General features: G+C 32.4%; 1 protein-coding gene and 1 long non-coding RNA gene across 2 annotated transcripts in view; one reads left to right on the top strand and one right to left on the bottom strand.

Moving 5' to 3' along the window:
- LOC145964177 (uncharacterized) overlaps window positions 1-23,756 on the bottom strand; it is a 79,400-nt gene that overhangs the window by 34,673 nt on the left and 20,971 nt on the right. Inside the window, 19 exon segments of the mRNA XM_083086642.1 lie at window positions 927-1,004; window positions 3,330-3,435; window positions 3,778-3,906; window positions 12,794-12,898; window positions 14,519-14,702; window positions 14,807-15,004; window positions 15,405-15,503; window positions 15,587-15,742; window positions 15,822-15,962; window positions 16,091-16,240; window positions 16,320-16,466; window positions 16,598-16,795; window positions 16,878-17,174; window positions 17,256-17,453; window positions 17,542-17,670; window positions 17,799-17,954; window positions 18,144-18,307; window positions 18,512-18,644; window positions 18,746-18,847. Coding sequence (XP_082942768.1) covers window positions 927-1,004; window positions 3,330-3,435; window positions 3,778-3,906; window positions 12,794-12,898; window positions 14,519-14,702; window positions 14,807-15,004; window positions 15,405-15,503; window positions 15,587-15,742; window positions 15,822-15,962; window positions 16,091-16,240; window positions 16,320-16,466; window positions 16,598-16,795; window positions 16,878-17,174; window positions 17,256-17,453; window positions 17,542-17,670; window positions 17,799-17,954; window positions 18,144-18,307; window positions 18,512-18,644; window positions 18,746-18,847 — 2,870 coding nt within the window.
- On the top strand, window positions 11,194-15,563 carry LOC145964181 (uncharacterized). The gene is made up of 3 exons (XR_014436359.1): window positions 11,194-11,457; window positions 12,719-12,924; window positions 14,812-15,563. It is a non-coding gene; the product is annotated as an uncharacterized LOC145964181 (long non-coding RNA).

Below are 23,756 nucleotides of genomic sequence, written 5' to 3'. Positions count from 1 at the left end.
CTCCACTGTGGAATTCTGCGAGAGTAGCGCAAATAAAATAACAGAGAAGATCGGGAACAAAATAAAAAACGCGTTAGTATTCATTCGTTCATAGACATGATGATATGATATAGAAAAAGAAAAAAAAAAGATGAGATCGTGATATATCGCTAACACTAGCACATTTTTACATAGATTTTTGAGCGTATTCGATTACTAAATTTATAATTAGAGCACGATGTGTGCACTGATTCTTAATCAATCACATCAAACGATATGCCAGATTTTTTTACACTTTTTATGTTGCTTTTCGTAAAAAGTGCTCCTAGGTTGCGACGATGATGGTCTGAACACTTCGAAAACCCGCATTCATCACACGCAAACACTTTTCTATTGTACACGACTACGAAACGAGCACCAACAATAATAATTATGTATTATAGTAGAGAATGCCACACACATATCATTCACACTTTGCGGAAAAAAGATATATCTCGCGGAGACAACTTAAAATAATGACGCATCGAAATCTGTTGCAATTTTGACAATTTTGTAAATTAATCATTCTTAATTTATGTATATAAATGCAAATTAATTTTTGATTGAGAGAGACACAATTGTATAAAGACATAAAAAATTTTTGCATACTTTTATTAAATAGATCATTACGATTAGTGCAATAGATTCCGTCATATCCTTATGAAAAATAATATAATTTAAAAATTGCTTATGTAAAAAGAAAACATCCAGCAGCTGTTGCAACGTTGAAATCTTCTCTATTTTCTACACAATTTTTTGGACGAACGATTTTTTTCTTTCGTAAATATCATAGCATATGTATATATGCTCAATATCTTTTTTCATATTCTTCTTTCGAAAAAAAATTTGTTATAATTATATCGTTATATTTAAATAATATACAATAAATAAAACTTTTTCTTTTGTACCTGTCCCTCCACATTCCTTGTCCTTTCGGCGCGATACTGACGGCTGCCAGCGAGATGCATAAGAACTCTAAGGATTCGCTACTCAAAACAAAACCGATTCAGATTATCCGAATATAATGATCTCATGTCATGCTCATGCTATCTCGTTTGTACAAATTGCATCCTTTTTTGTTTGCAGTCATTATAGTCCTCTTTAAATTACTAGAGAAATAACATGTGCTTTTTTAAATGATGCCACGTGCAGAAATGACGAGATCCTCGCGTTACATAAGAAAGTATAGCAGAGATTGACTAATTTACGGTGGTTAAGATTTTCTACATAAAAGTAGATAATTTTTTTTTCCGATTCGATCTTTCTGTTGTGGATAGTCTTCAAACTCATTTGTTCAAATTAGCCAAGTGGTTAGTATAAATCGCAATAATAAGAGAGTGAAATAATTCACAAAATGTCAAAGAATCGTTCATCCAAATAAAACGTGAAAAACAACATGCTCAACACTAAGTAATCGAACTTTCCTACGAGTAAGCAGGCTGTAATGAGAACATCAAGCGTTCTTATCGAGCTGGCTGAATGACTGTAAAGTATCGCGTCTTGTAGCGAATGTTAAGTAAAAAAACAGACAAATATAATTGTACATACTATATCGTGTTGTGATCTCTTATGATTATTGTATTTTCTAAATTTATCTAAATTTACAAGTGCACTGTGTATTGAATTCTTTTTAATTTGATACTTGTTATCATTGACGCACTATTTACTTTTAATAATTTTAATAATAAATTTCAATAACTATTTATTAAAAAAAATGCTTGATATAAGAGCATATCCATTTGTATAATTAAATATTTTCATTAGAATTTTATATATGTATTTTTTTTAATTTTCTTGTGTCATAATGGATATACTTATATTGAAGAGATCTGATAGTAGCATAATTAAAATATATTGACTTCTAACACGTGCCTTGTAAACTTAGCGCAGACGTGAAAGATTATGCACATATTGCATGTGATTTCAATAAAACATAATTATTATGATATTAAATAGATATTAAAATGAATTATCAACAATTATATGCTCAAAATAGTGATGTATATCTTTATAATTGATCTTGATTGTGAAAATAATATTTGATTGAAAGTATTAATTATCATGTATACATGTACATACATATATTGTTTGTCTATATCACATTACCAATTCGGAATTAAATGAGATAATAGAATTAGATGAGTAATTTATCGAGCAGCCAATCATCTGTTGGGTTAATCACAACAGGAAACTTTCACCAACACACATATTGTATCACACTATAATACACATCATTATTGTTTCGTAGCATCAATACAGTGTCAATCGCGATATGTACACCGGATAAGGTCACGCAGTATACGGATCACATTTCTCGTAATATTGAATAACATTATTTTTACACTGTCCTAGCCTAGGTTTACAATAGATAAAAGTTGCTGCGTGCAAAATTGAACTAAAATTTTGACATAAATTTGAGAAATTTTATTTTTTACAATATATTACGTCATATATCACGATATATTCAAAATTGGAAAAATAACTAGTATATTATATTTTTTTTTAAATATCGAAACCTAATAATATTTAAAATTAAGAATAGAAAACATATGGTTTTTTTTTCTAAAATTATAAAAATTTAATTCATAATTCATACAAAATCGATGATTGCATAGTTTCTGGAGAACTATGATAAAATTTCAAAACTATTTTTATATTCATTAGTAATTTTCAGTTATATATCTATATATATATATATATATATATATATATATATATATATATATATATATAATATTCTTCATAACTATTAAATCATCAAAAACACGTGCATCAAATTTTGAACATGTCGTAATTTTATAATCTTAATGTTATATATTTATAAACTATAATCATCGCCAAACCATGCAATTATAATTTGGTTTCAGTTATATTTATTAATACTTTTTTCTGATTCTTAATTGCCAATAAATATTTCTTTTTATCTTATCTTAATTGCCAATAAATATTTTCTTTAAAATTAAATAAAATTTACAATTAATGAAAGAAAATTTGAAATTTATTATATGTTACATTATTATTGTATTTTAAATTGATAAATTATATAAAATTATATTATATAAAAAATACTAAAACTTAATATTTAAAATAAAATTTGCAGCAAAATAACTAGCAACGTAGCTCTTTAATTCAAAGTTAAAATCTATCTAATATATATATCTTTCAGATTTATACTGATGTTCAAGTGAGCTTTTTCTAGAAAATCTTTCATTAACATTTCAAGAGAATGAAATTTCACAGATTTAGGCAATCTTGTTTTAATTTCAAAAATTTGCGATAATAAATAAAAATAGATATAAAATACTACATACCCGACATGCACAGGATGCCTGTTGATGTCTACATTATCTGGCTTAAGATTGGCTGCGTTCGTACGTTGATAATTTTCTTTCGTAATCATTTCTGTTATGGTTGGCGCTAAAGAATACATACATTATAATATTAAATGTATATTTTCCCCGAAAATAATCTAAAACGCAATGCAACATAATTGAACATTCAATTTGCAAATCGTAGCGTATCTTAAACTATGGGACATGTATAATTATTATTTTACTTTATTTAATCTAACAAAACAATTGTTATGTAATTATCATCGAAATTGTATAAGTAACAGAGATTAAACAGGTTTTATATCAAATATTTTATCATATACATAATACATGTAAAAATCTTAAAAGTGAAAGAGCAATGATATTAAAAAAATGTCCTTTTCTGAATTAAAATATTAAAATGCACACTTCCGATGTATTTACATACCTCCGGAATGTCGATTATCTCTTTCATCGTCCGTCACGTTTACGCGCATCGAGTCATCCCCCATGGATTTCATGTCGTCAACAGTCATGTAGCGGTACTGCTGTTGGTCGCTGAGCATTGGATCTTCACCTGTGATAAATATTAGACGAATAAAATAAGTGAAGATAGGAACGAGTATGCGTGTATATTTGCGGGAGAAGTTGACAGAAGAGACCGTTGTATTCTCTAGAATATTATCGAGTTCAAATGAATGCGTGATACAACATATGTAAATGTCACAAAATATTCTCTACCAAAGTATGCGTAATATACATGTGAGAATAAATATGTGAGCTTGCAAATAAAGAAGAAATCATTGCCAAGTCAACACCATTGCACTTAAGCTGAAGAAGCAAAATTCATATTGATGTTCTGTAAGGCATGTAACTTGTTCATTAATAATAATAATAATAATAATAATAATAATAATAATAATAATAATAATAATAATAATAATAATAATGAGCGATTTAGAATATGTTTCTGCTAAACAAAACCATACATAATTAATGCTGAAAAGATTTGGTTTTATTACCTTCATCTTTTAACTTTTTTCGCGAATAATAAGACAAGGTGTATGAAATGGAAATGTTATCAGATGGCGGATTAAATATATTTCGAGCCATATGTTATTTCGATAATCTCTTCAAGTGTTTTAAATTACAGACATCACTCATTGATCCGAGAGCAAAAACAGAACTGCTACGCAATTGTAACAGTTATTTCTAATCTTATGAAAGATTCTCTATAACACATACAATGTTACTTTACTTTAAGAGATTTAACTCTAGTCTTTAGTCGTTTTCATATAAAAAATAAAAGTTGTGTAAAATTTAATAACATAATCCTTCTTTTCTTTCTCTAATTTATAACTTTAAATTATAAATATTAATTATTTATTATAACTTTAAATATACAATCATATCTAAAGTCAATCAATTTTTTTTCTTGATTTCATTCATTTTATATATAAATTCAGCTTTATATATAAAATTTCTCTTTCAAAATTTTACATAATATGTTTTTATTAATGGATAAAATTCTTTTAATATGTATTTAATAAAATACTCGACAGCTCTGTCATTTTTTGCCAATTTTATTTAAGAAAATGGAAAATTATGGCATCGTTTATCAATGACAGGATAAACGTTGTTAAATCACGTCATACCTTGTGTCAATTGAGGTCACGGTTAGACATCCTACACCCAAGAGATGAGCGCAATTTAGTGGAATACCGACGTGTACGAACTGTATCACATTTTTTATACGACTGAGAGCAACTTGCTTTACGATCCCGCGTTATCAGGTATTCCAAGAATGTAGGCTACAATTATCTAATAAACGGTCAGCCTACAAATTTGCCTCCCACATCTCTCCATCGTACCGTTAGCATAATCATAAATTAACTCCGTATAGCTGCTTAATACTGATCGAGATCGTTTTGGAAGTTGGAATAAAAAAATATCTAACATTAACTATCGCACATTAACTTGACAAAAATTATTCTGATATCTATCAGATTATTTTTATCATCATGAACAATATGTATACATATATTTTTCATAAATAAATAAATTATATATATAATAATATTATATATTATATATAAAAAACATTCTCTCCAATAATACTCTAACAGTATAAAATGAGTGCATAACTAATATTCAACACTTAAAGTACATGAAAAAATTCCTTAATTAATGTTCAATCAATGTAATTACTTCTTAAATTACTGTCAGATGATTTAAATTTTATTCAATATCAATGTTTCTCGATGGAATGTAACAGATTATTATGTTACAAGTGTGTATGTCTGTATAATGCGAATATCTTTGGCACGTCAACGCTGCTCGAGGATACTCTTGATCTACATATCACGATGGTTTCGGGGCGCAATTCTAGGAAGATCGGGTTCCATTACCCCATTCTCTTATGGTTCGCCCATAGTGACGTCATAGTCACGCACTATCCGCGGAACTCGCAGTGTTGTTAATATCTAAAATTAATGTAAACATCTGCGAACGCGGACTGGCTACGATACTTCTGAAATTGTAATGTAGAAGTGCTAATTTTAACGATGTTCAAGGACACCTTGAGTCGAAGAGTCACGGTGATTTCGCGCTCTCTCTACGCGGATATCTCTTCCTCTTCTCTCACTCTAAAAGGCACCGCTTCTACCTACGCGACCTCATAGGCAGTGACCTATATAACTTGGGCTGCAAACTACCAATCAGCGAAAAGGCAAGCTACACAATAATCATGTCGAATCTGTTTTAAGTGCAGTTAAAACGTTGACGCGTGCGGCGTCATGCATCAGAATAGTGCTAATCGTAATCAGAGAGAGAGAAAGAGAGATACGCTGTGCTTCTTTCAAACGTGACAACTAATCGAATCGGCGCGTCGTTCATAATGTCAATGAGAGATTCAATAACACGGTCGGGGACGAAACATGTTTGACGCACGCCGGAAAAATTTTTTTCTTCGATTGCGTAATGCAACCTTTTTATACAAACGACGTAATTATATGTATCGTAATTATATGTATCGTTTTGTGCACGCGACATCTCCATCGTACGTTTCATTAGCCTGTTTACGACGATAAATATATCGAAAATTTCTTCGTAATATCTCTTTTTGGGTTAAGTAATTATCACTTTATCATGTCTGCTCCTATCGCAAGCACAAGCAAGAATAAATAAACTTGCGAAATCTTACGAAATAAGTTACATGTATCGTCCGCATGACATTCTAAACTCATTTCAGATTCATTCAAGATTTAATTAAATTAATCTTAGTTGGATCAAGACTACAGTTTTACGAGTTAAATGTTTTGCATGACGTCATCCTCTGATCTAAGGAGAAAAAGAGGCTACAGAAAAATATAGAAAGAGAGAGAGAAAGAAGTGGAAGATCTTATGCAATCATCAAGCCTAACGTATTTTTATTGGAATTAACGAAGCGTTTATTAACGCCTTAAGACGACTATTGAAACAGATTAACGGAATATTTCCTCGCAATGGCGTAATGTTTATTATTGCCCAAGTTCGTTTACCAGACAGACCGACCTAGTTGCTCGTCGCAAGAGTAATAGCAATTAATCTGACTACGATACTACTCGCCGACTTTATCGCGGTCATATACTCTGCTTGCGGGCGTAAATGCTAAAAATACACCGGAAGAGAATCGAAAATCAGACGCCTATCGAGCTGCGGATGCTGCTCTATCGACGAAAGATCCGGCGTCCTTGATCGACGCGATATCATCGTTTACTCCCTTATGTCATTAATGACTTCATCCGCTTCATTGTCGCGTCCGTGTAAAGTGATAATAGGAATAGTAATAGTAATAACAAATCACCAGGTCACGGTTCTCAGACCGCTCCATTAATCGCGCGCGTCTTTCGCGGCCGGAATACGTGTATCCCGGAGCCGCTTCGTATCGCCGGATTCGCTCGGGAAGACAATGAGAGTTGGAGTATACCTGGTCCCGTTGCACGATTAGAATGCGCGTCCGCGATTCGCCAACTTGGAGCGGACGACGTCGTGACGGACGATGCGTTTTCCGCGGATGCAACGTGCTGCACTGAGCGCGCAACGCGGCGCGACGAAACGCGTGCTACACGCGTAATAATGTTTTTATGCGAGAGTTTCTTCCTCTCTCTTTCTCGCGGCTGGCGATACCTCGCGATATAAAATCGAATCTTCGTAGTTGCCTCTTGGCGTGTTTGTTGTTTGCTCACGATGCGCAATCGTACGCAAATCATGTCTATATTTGAAATATTCCGAGATGATCGAAGGTCTCTTTTTAATTCGCATTATCCATATAACGATAACGAATACAAGCAAAGTTGTTATCCGTACACGCAAATGCGAGCTGCGAGTTCAAGAAAATACAAACGTTATACGCAAATGATGCGGCTTAAAGCGATAAAGCGCCGACTCGAGTTTTAATCGGCGCCACGAATAATTTTTACGTCGCCGTGAAGCAGCTTCTGTTTTTCATTTGTAAACGTAAAATTGTTACAGGCAGGCATCTCGTATCGTACAGAAATACACGGGAATCCAAACAACAGTGCCATTCAGTGCTAAATGCGCGCAGAGAGAGAGAACGTTTCTCGAAATCAGGATTGATTCTAAGATTTGCGGTGTAGCCTACATCTAAAATTATTGTAGAAAATTACATAAATTGCAGGCAATAATATTTAAATATAACTAACTTTTCAGCGTTTATAAAAAAAATTAATGCTACAAAGAATTAGAAGAAGTTAACAGATTATCAAAAATTATTTTTCTCAGATTTCCTGTTTCTTTTATGGTTCTTTATTACGAGTGCATTCTAAGGGATTCAAGAAAATAATTTAATAATTTTCCTGGATTAATTCGAATCACAATTCTCAGTTCTTAATACGACGCAGCATTCTATGGATGAGATCGAGTCTTTAAATTCTTCGGAACAAGCATCTCATTCTCGCATAGGACACGACCTCGATTTCGCTCCGATATTTGCGAACGCACCACGCCCAAGGATATCCGTCATTTACTACGACTACGATGCTCCCTTGATCTAGACAATAAGCCATAGAGTACGAGCGTTTAGCTTTCATTAACACTTACGAGCTTACGAAAACACGGTCGCGTGGCGCGTCTGTTATCTCTTCGTAAGCACCGATTATCACGTATAGTAACACCGGAGGCGTTGGTAAATACACAATGGGGTACAACACGTGACAGTTTACACGTTACACGGACATATGTTACCTCTAAGACGAGAATGTTTCGAGATATTTCGGGATTTAGCAATGTGCTTCCTAACATTCTTATACGATTATCAATTCGAAATTTATCGTTCAATTTTATTGTTCAATTTTTCACGCCACAAAATTTACATGAAATATTACGTAATTTATATATACTATATATTTGTGTATTTTTATATTGTTTTGTAAGTGCAAACAAATTGTTAGAAAATAACTATTTATTATTGTTTATATAAAAATAAAAGATTTTTAAAGCAAAACTGTTTGAAAATCTACTTATTTTTCTTTAATAAACTGACAATTTCTATATTCATAAGAATAAGATATAAAAAATATATATTTAATATATAAATATATATATATATATATATATATATATATATATATATATATATGTATATAGATATTGATAAAAGAGAAATTTGTATAAAATAGTGCATCAGAAAATTAATCATAAAACTTTGAGTTGATAACATAAAACATCTTAAAATTAACATAAGTTTGATAATGTTTAATTGTAAGAATGTGCTGTATCATATATAAATAAAGACTCGTGGAGAATCAATATTTAATGTTCGTTTATGTACTTAGTGCGTTATGAAAATAAAGTCGCGTGGTGCGATGTTATCGTTTTGTAAATATTCCTTATCAAGAAAAACTTAACCTGAACCATCATACCGCAAAGAAGGTCTTTATATCATTCTTATTCATCGTAATCATGCTAATTTTAAATTTACATAAATATCGGTGAGTTAATTCATGATTTAATATGTCAAAAGCAATGTAAACATTCTTCTTTCGATAGGCTCCTATTTGCGAATGACGACAAATTAATTGATATCGCTTGTGTAATAAATGTGTAATAATTGTGTAATTAATGAAAGGAGAAAATTAAAAATAATTTCTCTCATATTTTTTAAGCAGAGAAATTTTGCCTTGCAAAACTTAATTAACTTTAAGTAATATTCGCTGTAAAAGAAATTATTTACAATAATGTCTAATTATCTATGGAAATAGAGGTGCTTCATGAGTAAGCGGTTGGAGGAAAAAAAAAAATTTGCTACCCAGCGACTTCCGCTCGTTCGCGCGAGTGATTAGATTGAGAGGGTCGCATCCGCGCAAACTAACGGTTAACGATGTCATAAATGATGGTGTATAATGCAACAGATGCACGATATTTACATAATACGTCGCTGTTCCTGCTGCCACACCCGCATGGACAACTGCACCTGAATCCTTTTTTCTTCGCTTTTCCCTTGGCCATGTTTGCTACGATACGTTTTCCCTTCTCGACAACGCGAAATTCGCTTGGTGTTCTCTCTCCTCTGGAGGAAGCGTTCCGTATTCTCGAGCGTCGTTAACGCACTGATGCACTATCGCGATGCAGCGTCCGATAGGTCGTCCGGAACTTCGTATGCAACGCGTGCACTCGATATGCAGGTGGCATAGATCGAATGGAAATATTAGCAGTCGTAATTTTGATCGATTATGGGGCGATTTAGAGAGCAATCACGTAGATTATTTTTTCTGCAGGAAACTGTTGATGTGTCTTTCAACTAGTTCCTTCGTTTCTCATCGCACACGTAAACGGCTTATCGAATAGGCCGTGGTCCCTTTGACTATCACACTGGCTGCCGGTTGATAGGGTAAGCGGCGACTAAGCATTCACCCTATTAGATTCAATTCGTTTAATTGCATTAAGCACGCGCGCTGGATATGCTGAATACTTCCTTTATTTTCGCTTGCGCTCTCGGTAGCGGCGATCGATGTGGGGTCAGGAACAGCAACTACTCGAGAAGATTAATACAAGTTCGACCGGCACTAGGAGAACTAGCTCGCTAGGAACGTGACCTCATTCTGTGAATCACCAATTTTATAATAGTAACTGCTCTTTTGAGCTTTTCTTACTACTTTATTTACCGCGTCATACTATCCACTGGCGCTTTTCATCGCACCAACGAAAGAACAACGAGAACACGCGAGGAAATTTTATTAGGCGATTTGCGTGATGAAATTGTAATAATATAGTAGATACAATCAATTTCTAGTGTAGATGCCACGATGTTTCGTTTAGGTCAAGGTTCATCCCGCAAAAAACTTACCGCTAAGGCAAAATAATCGAAATCGATCGAATTGTTTCTTATCCACGACATGACTATTGTTTTGTCCGAAATGTAATGTATTTTTAATTGGATTATAATAATTGCAGATAATAAAATAAATTTCATAACTTAAACAATTAATGATTCGACAAAGGGTTTAAGAAAATAATTCATTTGTTCTATTAAAAGAATTCTTCGTAACTTGTCAAAAATTCATATCAGTATTTTTTCGCGAGCATTGCTAATTAATATGATCGATTTCGTTTAAAGTGCACTCGAATGCGTTAGTTTACACGAGTTTGTTTACGAGTGCGTTTGCGTATCTAATTGTACACTTTATCTTCTTTTTATTTCTCTTAATCGACGGCCGCTGCGCGCGTGTGTTATATAAATTTCAGATTATTTCGGTCCGGCATCGTGTATTTGGCGATGTGCCAAGGGTTGAACTAACTGCACTAATAACGCGGCACGATACGCATACTGGCGGTTGCATAACAGGTAGCCAAAGTGGAGGGCAGTATGTAATAGATACAACTATGACGACAACGACGAAGCGCGCCGGTCGGTTGGTATAATAATCGCGCAGCTCATTATTATGTAAATTGCATTAACAGCGGTAGAAGCACGCCCTATTTCAACGTCGTTATAACGTATGTAAAATTGCATCGCTGCAACGGGAACGAATCTTGCCCGTAGCATTAAATTTGTGCGTCTACGAATTATTTTGGAAATCGTCACGAACGAAGATACATCGATGCGACGAGGTGCATTCATATTTTGCAGGTATGTGTTTTCGCGTAAAAACTTTGGTGAAATATCCAACAATGTATTATCGTGTGCAAAAAGAAAGAAAGATTAGTTTCTTCAAATTGAAGCGTGTAGTAAAGACAAATCATTTCCTACTTTTAATAAAACAAATTTGCTTTATCCTAAAATGTTTGCTTGCATAAATGTCATCTTTGTGTAAAATTCTCAAATTTTTATTATTTAGATATCATTTCACGTCCTATAATATTTTATTTATGATAATAAATGCTCTTTAATTTTTTAAACATTTGCTTCATTTTTCGTAAATTAAACTTTTTGTTGAATATAACTATAAGTAACGAAAGAATAATGCACAATAGTGATAATAATCATATAAGTGACAAGTATGTTGTTTTTTATAGATAAGATTGCGTTAATTTTGCCGAAAATGCAACTACACAATTATGCATGTAATAAATAATTATGTATATAATTATGTAATCGTGAAATATTTTAATTATTGCATAATATCAGATCTATACCAGATCAAAATATCCTGTTGGTTAGAGATGAGAAATCGTCTAGCTTTAAGTCTAAATTTGTTTAAGAAAAAGAAAATTTTAAACAAATGCAATAAATATAGTGCACTAAAAGCACATTCTTGTCAAGACTTTCAAACAAATTTTTTTCAGAAGCTTTACTTAAAATAATGAATTGATGTGATTGTTTTATAAATTTAAATGACGTCTTTTTCTATTAATAAAAAATTTTCAATTTTATGGAAGAGATTTACAATTAATAATAATGATATGATTTATATTTGGAATAAATTTTTTGTCCTATATTGATCGATGTAATTCAATGTGTATACTATAATTGTACGCATTGCTTGAAAATAAAAAAAAAATTGGAGAGGACAATGGGAAGACGAATGAAACAAATAAATATGATAGAAACAACGGGCGAAGGATGGTTGTGTCTGTGCACATCTCTGTATACAAATCTAATGTACGAAAATTCGAATAGATCGAAATATACGTGAAACATACATGAATGAACTGAGCATGATTCTTTTACGAGAAATATGTGAATTTTGATGAATTTTGTCAGCGAAATAATAACGATAACGACACTTTTGACGTTATATAACACCATTATGTCGCGATGCTTTAATCGTCAAAAATAACGAAGCAGAACTATTGTATCTCCAGAAGAGAATGACAATGACATGTATTATCTAACGTATTACGTCGTTCGCAACAGTGCTAGAATATGTATGTATGTATATTTGCCGCAGTGGTCTTCCTCATTAAACGCGTGAGAGAAAAAGAAAGAGAGAGAAAGAGTGAGAAACAGAGTACAGACAACTTACGGGTATAGGTCATTTGGCCCTGGTAGTAAGAGGGAAGGTACACGTGTTGCGCGTGCGGAGGCTGCCCGTACACATTCATGGCTGCCGTGCCGATTTCATCACCACCTACATACATCGTACACGCCGTCGAGGTAAGGTCATGGTTTCATCAGAACTAATTTCGCACCATATACACTGTTTTTCTAAATTTCGCTCTGTCTATCACTGGGTTGTTAATGTTTAAATTAAAAGTACTAAATCGCGATGCTGTTGCTAAAACGTGCGGAATCGAGAATGAGATGCGCGTGTGCGAATCTAGCTTCTTTTTAAATAAACGAACCGTGAATATCGCTAAATTACAAACCGACATCAACTACTCCTCTGATGATGGCTAGCGTACTACAAGTACGCCTTTCTATGCGTCGATTTAACATTACAGATAACTAGATCTTAGATAAAAGTGGGGGTTTATTTAAATGTCCCTGTTATTGAAAATGAACTACCGCGCTAAAATAAATAAAGTTTAGTAAGAAATTTCTGAATCTATGAGTTATTTAGATATACTTGTATTAGAAAAAAATTAAGTGCAAATATTTTAGTTTAACATATTTAATTGATATATTAATCTGAAAATATGAAATTTTGTACTATCAACATAATGTTAATTAATGCCAATTTCTCTGTTCTTGTTAGAAATAACTTTAAATTTTGCATTATTAATATTTTACAATTATCTACTTTAATTTTGAACAAAATCTAGTATACAACAACCCAGTGAGTATTTGCTAAATGCATGCTTATGCAAAATGAAGGTAATGCAACAATCAAGCAAATAATAGATCCATTTAGCATTTTGATATCTGTTTTGTAGCTTTAACAAAGAAGAACTAAGAACCTAGACCTTTGATAAATAGAACTAATAATTTAAAATTCGCGTAATAAGATTTGTCTTTTTATATATTCCTATTATTTTGTGTAGTTTAATATATGTGATATATGGATTGGGAAAGGATACGAGTTCCTATCGAGAAGTTGAGTTTCACATGCTAATAATATTTGTATCATGCAACGCGCAACAAAAATGGCTTCTAGTACTAATTTAATAATTTCTACCTAATCTTCATATATAATATGTGATTAAAGAAAATTGCATGTATATTTATCTACCTATTAATATATACTAATATTTGTAAATACTATTTTTTTAAATATGTTTTCATAATTTTCCTCCATGCAATAATTTATCATCGATTTTATGTAATCCTGACGTGCAATTGTTGTATGTAAAAAGCTATGTTACTTTGAAACCTTATTTTCTCTATGTGTCGCGATAATTCGTGTTACAATCTATGCAGGAAGCATTTAGGAAAGATAGTTTCACCTTAAAAACTAAGAGAATTTACTAAATATTATTGTCTATACGCATTATTAGCTAAAATAAAAGCATTATTGTGTAATATTCAACTTTCAGTTTCTCTGATATTATTTCTGCGTTATTTTAATGCTTAATGCAAGGCAAAATAATTATGTAAAGCAATAAGCTGTCAAAATATATATTTATGAATGTTGTTGCGATATCAGAAATAACACGCGATCAATATCACTTGTTGCATTTTTTAATGATAGCTTGTTTCATTCCAATATCGCAAATCTGTTTGTCAATAAATTAGAAGCAAATAGACATAATAAGCGGCAATATATAAAAGGATAATAAATGTTTCCATAATATCGAATACGAATACTCACCCCCTTCATCTTCGCTGTCACTCATAAATGTTTCTTGCATGGATTCGGGTGCTTGAACTTTGTACTTCTCTTCAATGGTAACGGTATGAGTTGTTGTGATGATAGTCTCTGTGACAACCTTTAATGTTTCAATGACGCTTATGTAACCGAGTTTTTGTGCAATATCCAGAGCAGTCTGTCCATTCTGTACAAAAAATATTTTATATCAATGTATAATTGTATATAATAATCTAATAATTTTATGCATTCAATGCACAGAATTTTAAACCTCGATAAAATAAAACTTACATTAGTTACAGCATTTGGTTTAGCTTTACTCTCCAGTAGCAGATTGATGACAAGCGTATGACCTTGTTGCGCCGCTTGATGAAGAGGTGTATAGCCAGCGTTGGTGCTACTATCAACAGCAGCACCAGACCTTAAAAGAAATCGTACCATAGCTGCCTGACCAAAATGAGATGCCACATGCAATGGCGTATATCCAGCCTGAAAAAAAAATAATAATCAGTAAATAATTAGTCAGTGAATATATAAAATTTTGTTTTTTAATACGATTAATAAAAAAATCAAATAATCAAATTTAATTTAAAAAACTTTGTAAATTCTTTTATTACTATATAATTTAATGTATCCTATTTTTCTATTAATGTATTGAGAGCAACAACAGTCATCATACTATTACATTAGCCTTTAGATAGGCGGTATTTCAAAGTTATCAATGAAATATAGAGCAACCGAACATATAGTGAAGAAATTATATCATCTATGATAATTTAATTATGTATAAAGTGCTAATAATGTAAAATGTAATCATAACCTTCTACTTCAATCATAATTTATATTCGCTCATAATATAAATTCGAAAAAAGCTTAGCAATTACATTACCTTAGTTTTAGCGTCGATTTGAGCGCCATTCTTCACGAGAATAGAGGCGACGTTTACTTTATCTTCTTGTGCGCATAAATGTAGAGGTGTAAGGCCATTCTATAAAATATATAAATAAAATATAAGGTTTTTTTTATAAATAAATATTAGTTAAAATTATATCGGTCTCCTTTTTTACTCACCTTTGCTTTGTGATTTGTATCTGCTTTATGTTCGATAAGAAGGGTTGACATATCAGTATGGCCTTCTTGTGCACTTAAATGTAATGGCGTGAAACCAGCCTTTGATTCTGCATTAGCTTTTGCACCATATTCTAATAAAGTGGTTGCAATATCCATCTATCATAAACAATCATTTTATATACCATTACATAATTACTTAAATAAATAATCAAAATTATAAATATGTATATTATACCTGATTTTTGCGTGCAGCGATATGCAAAGGTGTATGGCCATTTTTAGCCATAGCATGAGGAGAAGCTCCTTTATCAAGTAAAAGTAAAGCTACGTTCTGATGATCATAATGGGACGCTACATGAAGAGGCGTTACTCCATTCTATAATTAAAAATATTCATTAAAATTATAAAATATTATTAAACATGTAAAATAATGTGTAGCATGACATATTTTTATATTAATTAAATTTTATTTTAAATGTAAAATTTAGAGAAAAGAATACGTACTTTTCCCTGAGCGTCAACAGGTGCGTTCTTTTGTAATAACAATCGAGCTACATTCATATTGCCATACTTGGCTGCTAAATGTAAAGGAGTAAATCCTTTCTTGGTCGTTGCTGTAAGCGATGCACTATTTTCTAATAAAACTGATGCAACCTATACAATCATAAAAAAATGTCATAAAATCACTGTTGTAATATCATTATTATAATATGTGTAATATTTATAATTTTACCTCCTCTTGGCCTTCTTTAGCAGCGATATGAAGCGGAGTATATAAATCCTTCGTTGTTGCATCTACACCCGCACCATGCTGCAGTAGTAACATCACAATATCGACGTTACCCAAGCGAGAAGCGACATGAAGCGGTGTCTGTTCTTCCTATAAATAAATTACACATTTCTTTATATCTATACTATTAAATGATAAATTCGTTTTCTCTATGACTAAAAATTATTCGTATTAATTATTATTATTATTATTATTATTATTATTATTATAAAGTTACTTACTCTTGCTCTAGCGTCGACTTGGGCGCCGTTCCTAAGAAGTATCCTAATAATGTCAGTTTGGTTCGCCCTGGCAGCTAAATGTAATGGCGTTTCACCTCTTACTGTCGGTATATCGGGGCTAGCTTCATGTTGTAATAAGTAAATCACGATATTCATACACCCCATAAAACTCGCTACGTGTAAAGGGGTTAATCCAGACTGTAAAAAGACATATATATATAATATTGTCACTTTATAAAAGTATAATGAATAACGTGAAAGAAAAACTTGAAAATTTCACCTCAGTCGTAGCTTCGATGCTCGCTTTGTGTTTTAGGAGGAGTTCGACCACTTTTATACGATTTTTCTTACACGCGATATGAAGAGGAGTAAATCCGTTGAGCGCTCGCGCATTGGGATCAGCGTTTCTATCGAGAAGTAGTTTAGCTACGCGTACATGACCACAGTGTGCAGCTACATGCAGGGCGGTCAAATAGTCCACCGTCACTTCGTCCACGGGTGCACGGTGATACAATAAAATCCTTGCAGCGTCGACGTGATCCCCTTGAGAAGCCATGTGTAATGGCGCAAGACCATTCTGTCAATAGAAACCAAGTAGTGTTTCAACAAATGTTGAAAACTTCTCATTCGCGAGACATATGCATTCGATTATCATTACCTTCGTTTTTGAACCTATAGGGGCACCCTTCTCGATGAGAATGTCAACTACCTCGTGATGACCGGATCTGGCAGCACAGTGCAAAGGAGTTAGACCATCTCTCGTTTTTGCTTCGATGTTTGCTCCCTTGCTCATGAGGAGATTAACCATCTTAATCTTACCCCATTTCGCTGCCACATGCATTGGTGTGATATTGTGCTACACAATGAAAGAGAGAATATATTATATTTAAAAAACATCTTTAAATAATTCCACCCTAAATTCTCTTGTCCTACAAAGTGCATACCTTTGCTGCGAAATTAACATCCGCGCCTCTATCGTAAAGCAAGGAAGCGATTCGGTCGTTGCCATAATGTGCGGCTATGTGAAGCGGGGTGAAGCCGCTTTTCGATGTTACATCGGGATTATGGTCGTTCTATAATAAGAGGAAAATGGAGAAACTATACCGAGAAAACTGTATACGTGATTTATTATTATAACACTTATAGTACTTATTATAACAAATACTAGTCGCGACTGATACAGGACGTAACAATAACTCACTTGTAAAAGTAGGGCAGCCGCCTTGCAGTCGTCTTTCTTGGCGGCAATGTGTAGAGCAGGCAGTCGAACTTTACCACGAGTGTCGTTTTCCAATAGAACAGCCACTACCTTGTCGTGACCCTGTTGCATAGCTACCGCTAATGGTGTAAAACCGTCCTGTAAAAGGAAAAACTCGCATATATATTTAAGTATCAATAAAAGAGAAATAAATATTAATAGATAACTAAATATAATAATTTAGCTTTGAGAATATAAGAAACATATTAAATTTAATAAATATGAAATATTAAAAAATTTAACAACGATGAAAAATCAACAAAAAGTAGAACAGCATTTCATACGAACCTCAGTAGCCAATGTTTGATTCGCACCCTTGCTGAGAAGATACTTGACCACAGAATCGTGGTTTTCTTGGGCAGCCATGTACAGCGGTGTGAACCCATTTTGCGATTGTGCATTAACCGAAGCATTTCGTTGCACCAACAATTGTACAACCTCCTCTTGTCCAGCTGAAACAGAGTATCGATGTCACACAAATAAAATTTATTTCACAATATCATTTTACGATACGAAAGCTTGTAAGACTCGAGAAGTAAATGTTTATTTAAAATCATTCGCGTCCTTGTCCCGTATGCATTTAATGAGCGACGAGACATGAGACTTCGCGAGAAGGGACAAGATGAGGAGAGAATGAGAATAATGTATTCGCTCACCGAGAGAAGCTATGTGCAATGCCGTGTTTCCCTTTTTGGTAGCTGCATCCACAATCGCGCCGCGATTTAGGAGTTCTCTCACGATTTCCAAGTGGCCGTCTTTAGCTGCCAGATGCAAAGCGTTTAAGCCATTCTGTAACATATAAATATAAATATATATATAAAATGCATACTTTTCGAGATTTAAGCATTGTTACGTAAAATTTAATAAAAAAATGGTAGATTGGAACTTACAGCGTTAGAAGCATTGATATCTACTCCGGATTCCAAATATTCCAAGACCTTTTCGAGTTGCCCAGCGCGAGCCGCCCGCAAAAATGCAGTACTGGGATCGCTCTGAAAATAACGATAAAATATTTCATTATATATTTGAGAACAAGATACCATCAGATAAAATTTAACAAGTTTTCATCATTCTTTCCTTTCAGATTTTTGCCTTCGTTCTTTATATACTCATATTTTTTTCTGTGCTAAATCGGCTAAATTTAAATGCGCTTAACATCAGATCCACGTGTATGAGGCAAATATCGGTCGAATTAATATCCGTTCAAAGTACTCTTGTGCAACTAACTCGATTCTTTTTTCTCTCAAGTCACGTTCGATACGTGCTAGTACTAATCAACCATCTTATTTCCTTTTGTGTAACTAACATCTGAAGTAGAACAATAAATCCGTTTTAAAGTTCTATTCTTTTTGCGATTGTATATTTGTAAAAGAAAACTTAGAAAGGATCTAAAAGCCAATTAATTTGCCAAGCAGATAAGTATTTGTATTTTAAAAGGAAAAGATTTCAAATAATTATGTAATTGGTAATAAATAACTTATCCTCGATTATGTCTATTTTCGGTCCGATCGCTTTATCAATCATGTTTAATAAAATCGACATTAATTCCGGAGAGTAGGTCGTGTTGTCCGGCTTATTGCAGATCACATCGTGGGCTAGTAATTAACTATAGATTTAGAGCATGGGGCGCCGTGCTGTCTGTAACAAGAGGTGACGGAAATTCAGCTCTCTCTGTCAGTCTGTCTCTCTGATCTTTCTCCCTCAGCTCGATCCCTTCTCTCTCTTTCGACTTCGCATTCGATCCTTTATTCGGGATCACTGAGCGAGTATATATCCTGTGTCGTTGCAATTGGTTCTACACGGTGTCGCTCAACCACCGGATGTGCCTTTTAACCATAGTTTGACTAATGTTGATAGGCATCATTTATCATACATGCCTCCAAAATTCTTTATACGAACTATATTTTCGTTATTACATTTTAAATTAGAATTCTGTTAAAGTATCTGCCTACTTGAAATTGATTGAAGAATATATCATTTACCTTTTAAAGTTTAATTCGCCTCTTTTATTTTTAATTATTAATTGCTTAAAAATTATAACTAAACATTTTCGATAAAGAAAGCATCAGTTTCAAATTGTTCAAAAAATTTAAATGAAAAAGAATAATCGATGACTTTGAGAGATTATCGTATATATGTTAAGATATTAATCTGGCTAATCTGCATTGGATGAAAGCCAAATCAAGCTTAAATACGAACTGAGTCAATGGATTTAATTAAAGCGATTGCACATTTTCTCTCCTCACATAGAAAACAATATAAATATTGAAATTAACCATCTCAAATTAATCTATCACTTGATAAATATCCCAAAAGTATATTCGATGGCGGAAATTGCATCAATGTAACAAATACAAATATAATTACTAAAGTCTTATAGTTAAAATTATAGAATGCAGAGCAAGGGAATAATCTATTAACAAAAGTTGAGAAACAATGTCGCTTTCTAGTTTAAATTCAGTTCTCTTAATACTACCAAGATAATCCTTAGTAATTTAAATATTTCTCATTAAGTATAAGGTTTATTAAACAATTCGGAAAGATAAACTTGTGCCGCTTTTGCATTTTAACGATACTAATTCATAAAGTATGAATGTATACAATATTTTATTGTGATGGTTTGCGATCGTTATATAAAATATTGCGTGCAGAAACGATGCAAATTGTGCAGCTAAGCGTGATGGAAGGTGAAATTACTATAGCATACTTCAGTTGTGGGTGGTTTTGCTGAGAAGCAACGTTTTATCGTCATGCGCTCAAAGTACAACCTAGCGATAAATCGATAGTCAGTTCCTTGCTGCTCTTGCGCTTATATGCGACATTTTCCATCGTTTTTTGCTAATATCGAGTGTAATTTATATGAAAATAAAACACAATCATCATAATTTATCTATTATAAATTCATTCAAAATTGCGAGGGGGGATCATTTCTTTATAATATCGATATTATCTGTAATAGACCTTTGTTTTGAAAATTTATATTATTTCCATTTTATCAAAGTATTATAGTTTGAATAAATGCAATATTTTAACGTTTTAAACATTAAGACACTTAATAAAAAAATAAAAGAGCGCTTTAATATTTGTTAAAAAGTAAAATTTGAAACATTCTTATTAATCTATATTTTGTCACAAATTATGTATTTTTTTATCACAATAAAATCTTAGGAAAGTTTTGAATGTATAATAATATCAATATAATATTTATATCTAAAATTTGCAGTGCAAATATGAACACGCAACCTAATATTATTCAGTTCTAAAGACATATAATTGTTATAGAATTTTAGAAAATATTAAAAAAACTTTATTTAATTTAACGGAGAAGGAAATAATGTAGAATTGCGTCGATTTAATCTAAAAAATCTCGTTTTATTTATTACAAGAGCGATTTTGCAGATGTTTGATTTTTCAGGCAGAAATTAGAGATGCGAACAGAGTTTGTGTCGCGTTCATCATATCGTATAAAATTTATTTATCGTGTTCTCTAATTACCAAAACGAAAAATTATTCGTCAGCTTTATTTTTGTCGGACATAGATACAAGTGCGAATCAACTACGTGAGAACTGATGTATCGCATCAGTTTGTCGATATAACATTTTTTTGAATGGTCAACAGATACCGTATAAATAACCTCCGCTGTGTTCATACGATTCACACCAGAGAAAACACATTCGAATGAAATGTAAAATATGTATTCTCTATCCCTCCGTATGTTTAAACGTATTAGAAAATTTTCTTCAATCAAAATTATATGGAGCGAGGAAAGTGAAGAAAGAATAGTTTTCTCAAATTTTACGATTTGATTTTCGCGTATCACACATCAATTGAATCATACGGAATAATAAGATATTCAATAAATAACATAATTGTTTAAAAAAAAAAGGAGTATAAAATATATCGAGATCATTATATTCGTAATATTTAGATAATGAATATATTTCATCAGCAATATTAATTATTGTCTACCTTATTATTCCGTATTATCTACTTAAATTAAAATTATATATAGATAAAATTATTTATAGAATAATTCAATAAAAATTTTTCGCAAACTATGCAAGATCTCAAACTTCAATAGAGAAAAAAATGCAATTATTTAATGTATTCATTAGTACGCAGAGGACGAACATGTTCACACGCATACTAATATGTATTGTGAATGCAGGGAATCTTCTGTTTCACGCGAACTACTCCGGCAAGTCTTAAATAATTCAGTAGACCGTTAGGTCGTCATGTTGAGATATCAAGTCCCTTTCCGCGTCCGCTTCCCCTACTCTCTTTCTCTCACTTTCTTTTAAGAATTCCCACGTAGGGAAATAAGGAAGCACCATAGAGGGAAAAAATTATATTGTAATATGTGTTTGCAATAAATTATTTATTATTTTTTAAAATATTTTCAAGCGCAATAATATTATTGTCCACAAATAAATCGCATAATATAATCATATAATGAATATTGCTTGAAAAATTGACAAATTTTTTGACTCGGAAATATCTACCGAAGTTTTTTCTCTTATATGCAATAAATGCACTTTAGATATTTGTTTGCTATTACGGAAGGCTCCTTCAAGACGCGCAAATGCCATTTAAAGAGTTGTTACGTACCTAAAGTGCTTTAAAGTCAATTCTACATCAATTATATAACATAACTGATAACTTTATTACCATTAGATAGTAAGTATGTATATATTTTTTATCTTAGCGTAAAATGCGAATTTTTGTTATGGAATAATACAGTAGTTATGTAAGAAATATGGCTTTGAACATATATATATATATATATATATATATATATATATATATTGAAACACATAAAATAATATATTATTTCGTAGAGTATTATTTTTACTTGTAAATTTAAAATATATAAATTAATTTGCTTAAAATTTGTTTGATTTTTTGTGCAGTTAATTACAAATATTACAAGAAACATTTAAAAAATTATTTAATTATTATATAATTATGATAAAATTGAGAAAATAGTGAAAAAATCGTAGAATATAAAATTTAAAATTCAGAGTAATTTTAATATTTTTGTTTTTATCAGCGATATAATTAAATAATGGAATTTTTCTAATACATTAACAAACACATTTTATTTTTTACCGCGAAAAGTACGTTTAAAGTTGCGGTTTTCCGCGGATAGATTTTAGCATAAACGTTTCAACGATCTCTGCGGTTTTCTTGGTGGCTCAAACTGAGAAACCCGTTCCTAGTAACTACATGCAAGTGTACTCACTTCACTTGCTGTCTAGGCAGGGATACTTTAAGGGCTTCCGGGGCCCCTTAGGGAGCGTGAAAGGAGTCGCTAAACATAGAACGCAGACCGCGACGTCACCGAGAGAGAAACCGCGCTATCAACTCTCGCGGCAATTTATAACGCATGAACTTATTTCTAACGTTTAAGAAAACCACGTTGCGCCGTGATATATCAGCGCGAATTATTTATAGTCGCATTTATAACAGATTTTCCTTTTCATTACTGCGACATCAAGGAGATTATTCAAGTCGCATTCTTGCGCAAAAAAGGCTTGAAATACCAAGATCGAAGCATGTTCTAAGCAAAGCGAACAATGCTCTCACACGCAAACCAACTGCAATAAGCAAGGGGGAGGGGAAATAATTTAACGAATAACTCACGACCTGGGTCATTAACCGAGTAACAACATGATCGTGCACACGCAGGTCATGACAAAATTTAAAATTTAATGACTATTAACGTTATATTCTCCAAGTTGTCGATCCAAGAATTTTTTTTTCTTTTTTTTGGAATATCTTTGGCGCAGAAAAACAGAGTATGTACTTCCGGATCGCGACAATAGCTTCGTGATTCCAGTGTTTGCTACTTATTTCCCAGAGTTACAATAAAAGCGTCCTCTTCTGCAGTCGTCCTTTAT

The sequence above is a fragment of the Camponotus vicinus genome, unplaced genomic scaffold (genome assembly GCF_025532165.1).
Source record: "Camponotus vicinus isolate PSW18456_S1 unplaced genomic scaffold, iyCamVici1.0 SCAF_13, whole genome shotgun sequence".
Lineage (NCBI taxonomy): Eukaryota > Metazoa > Arthropoda > Insecta > Hymenoptera > Formicidae > Camponotus > Camponotus vicinus.
The sequence above is the reverse complement of the archived record's forward strand: the minus strand, read 5'-3'. Positions and strand labels throughout refer to the sequence as shown.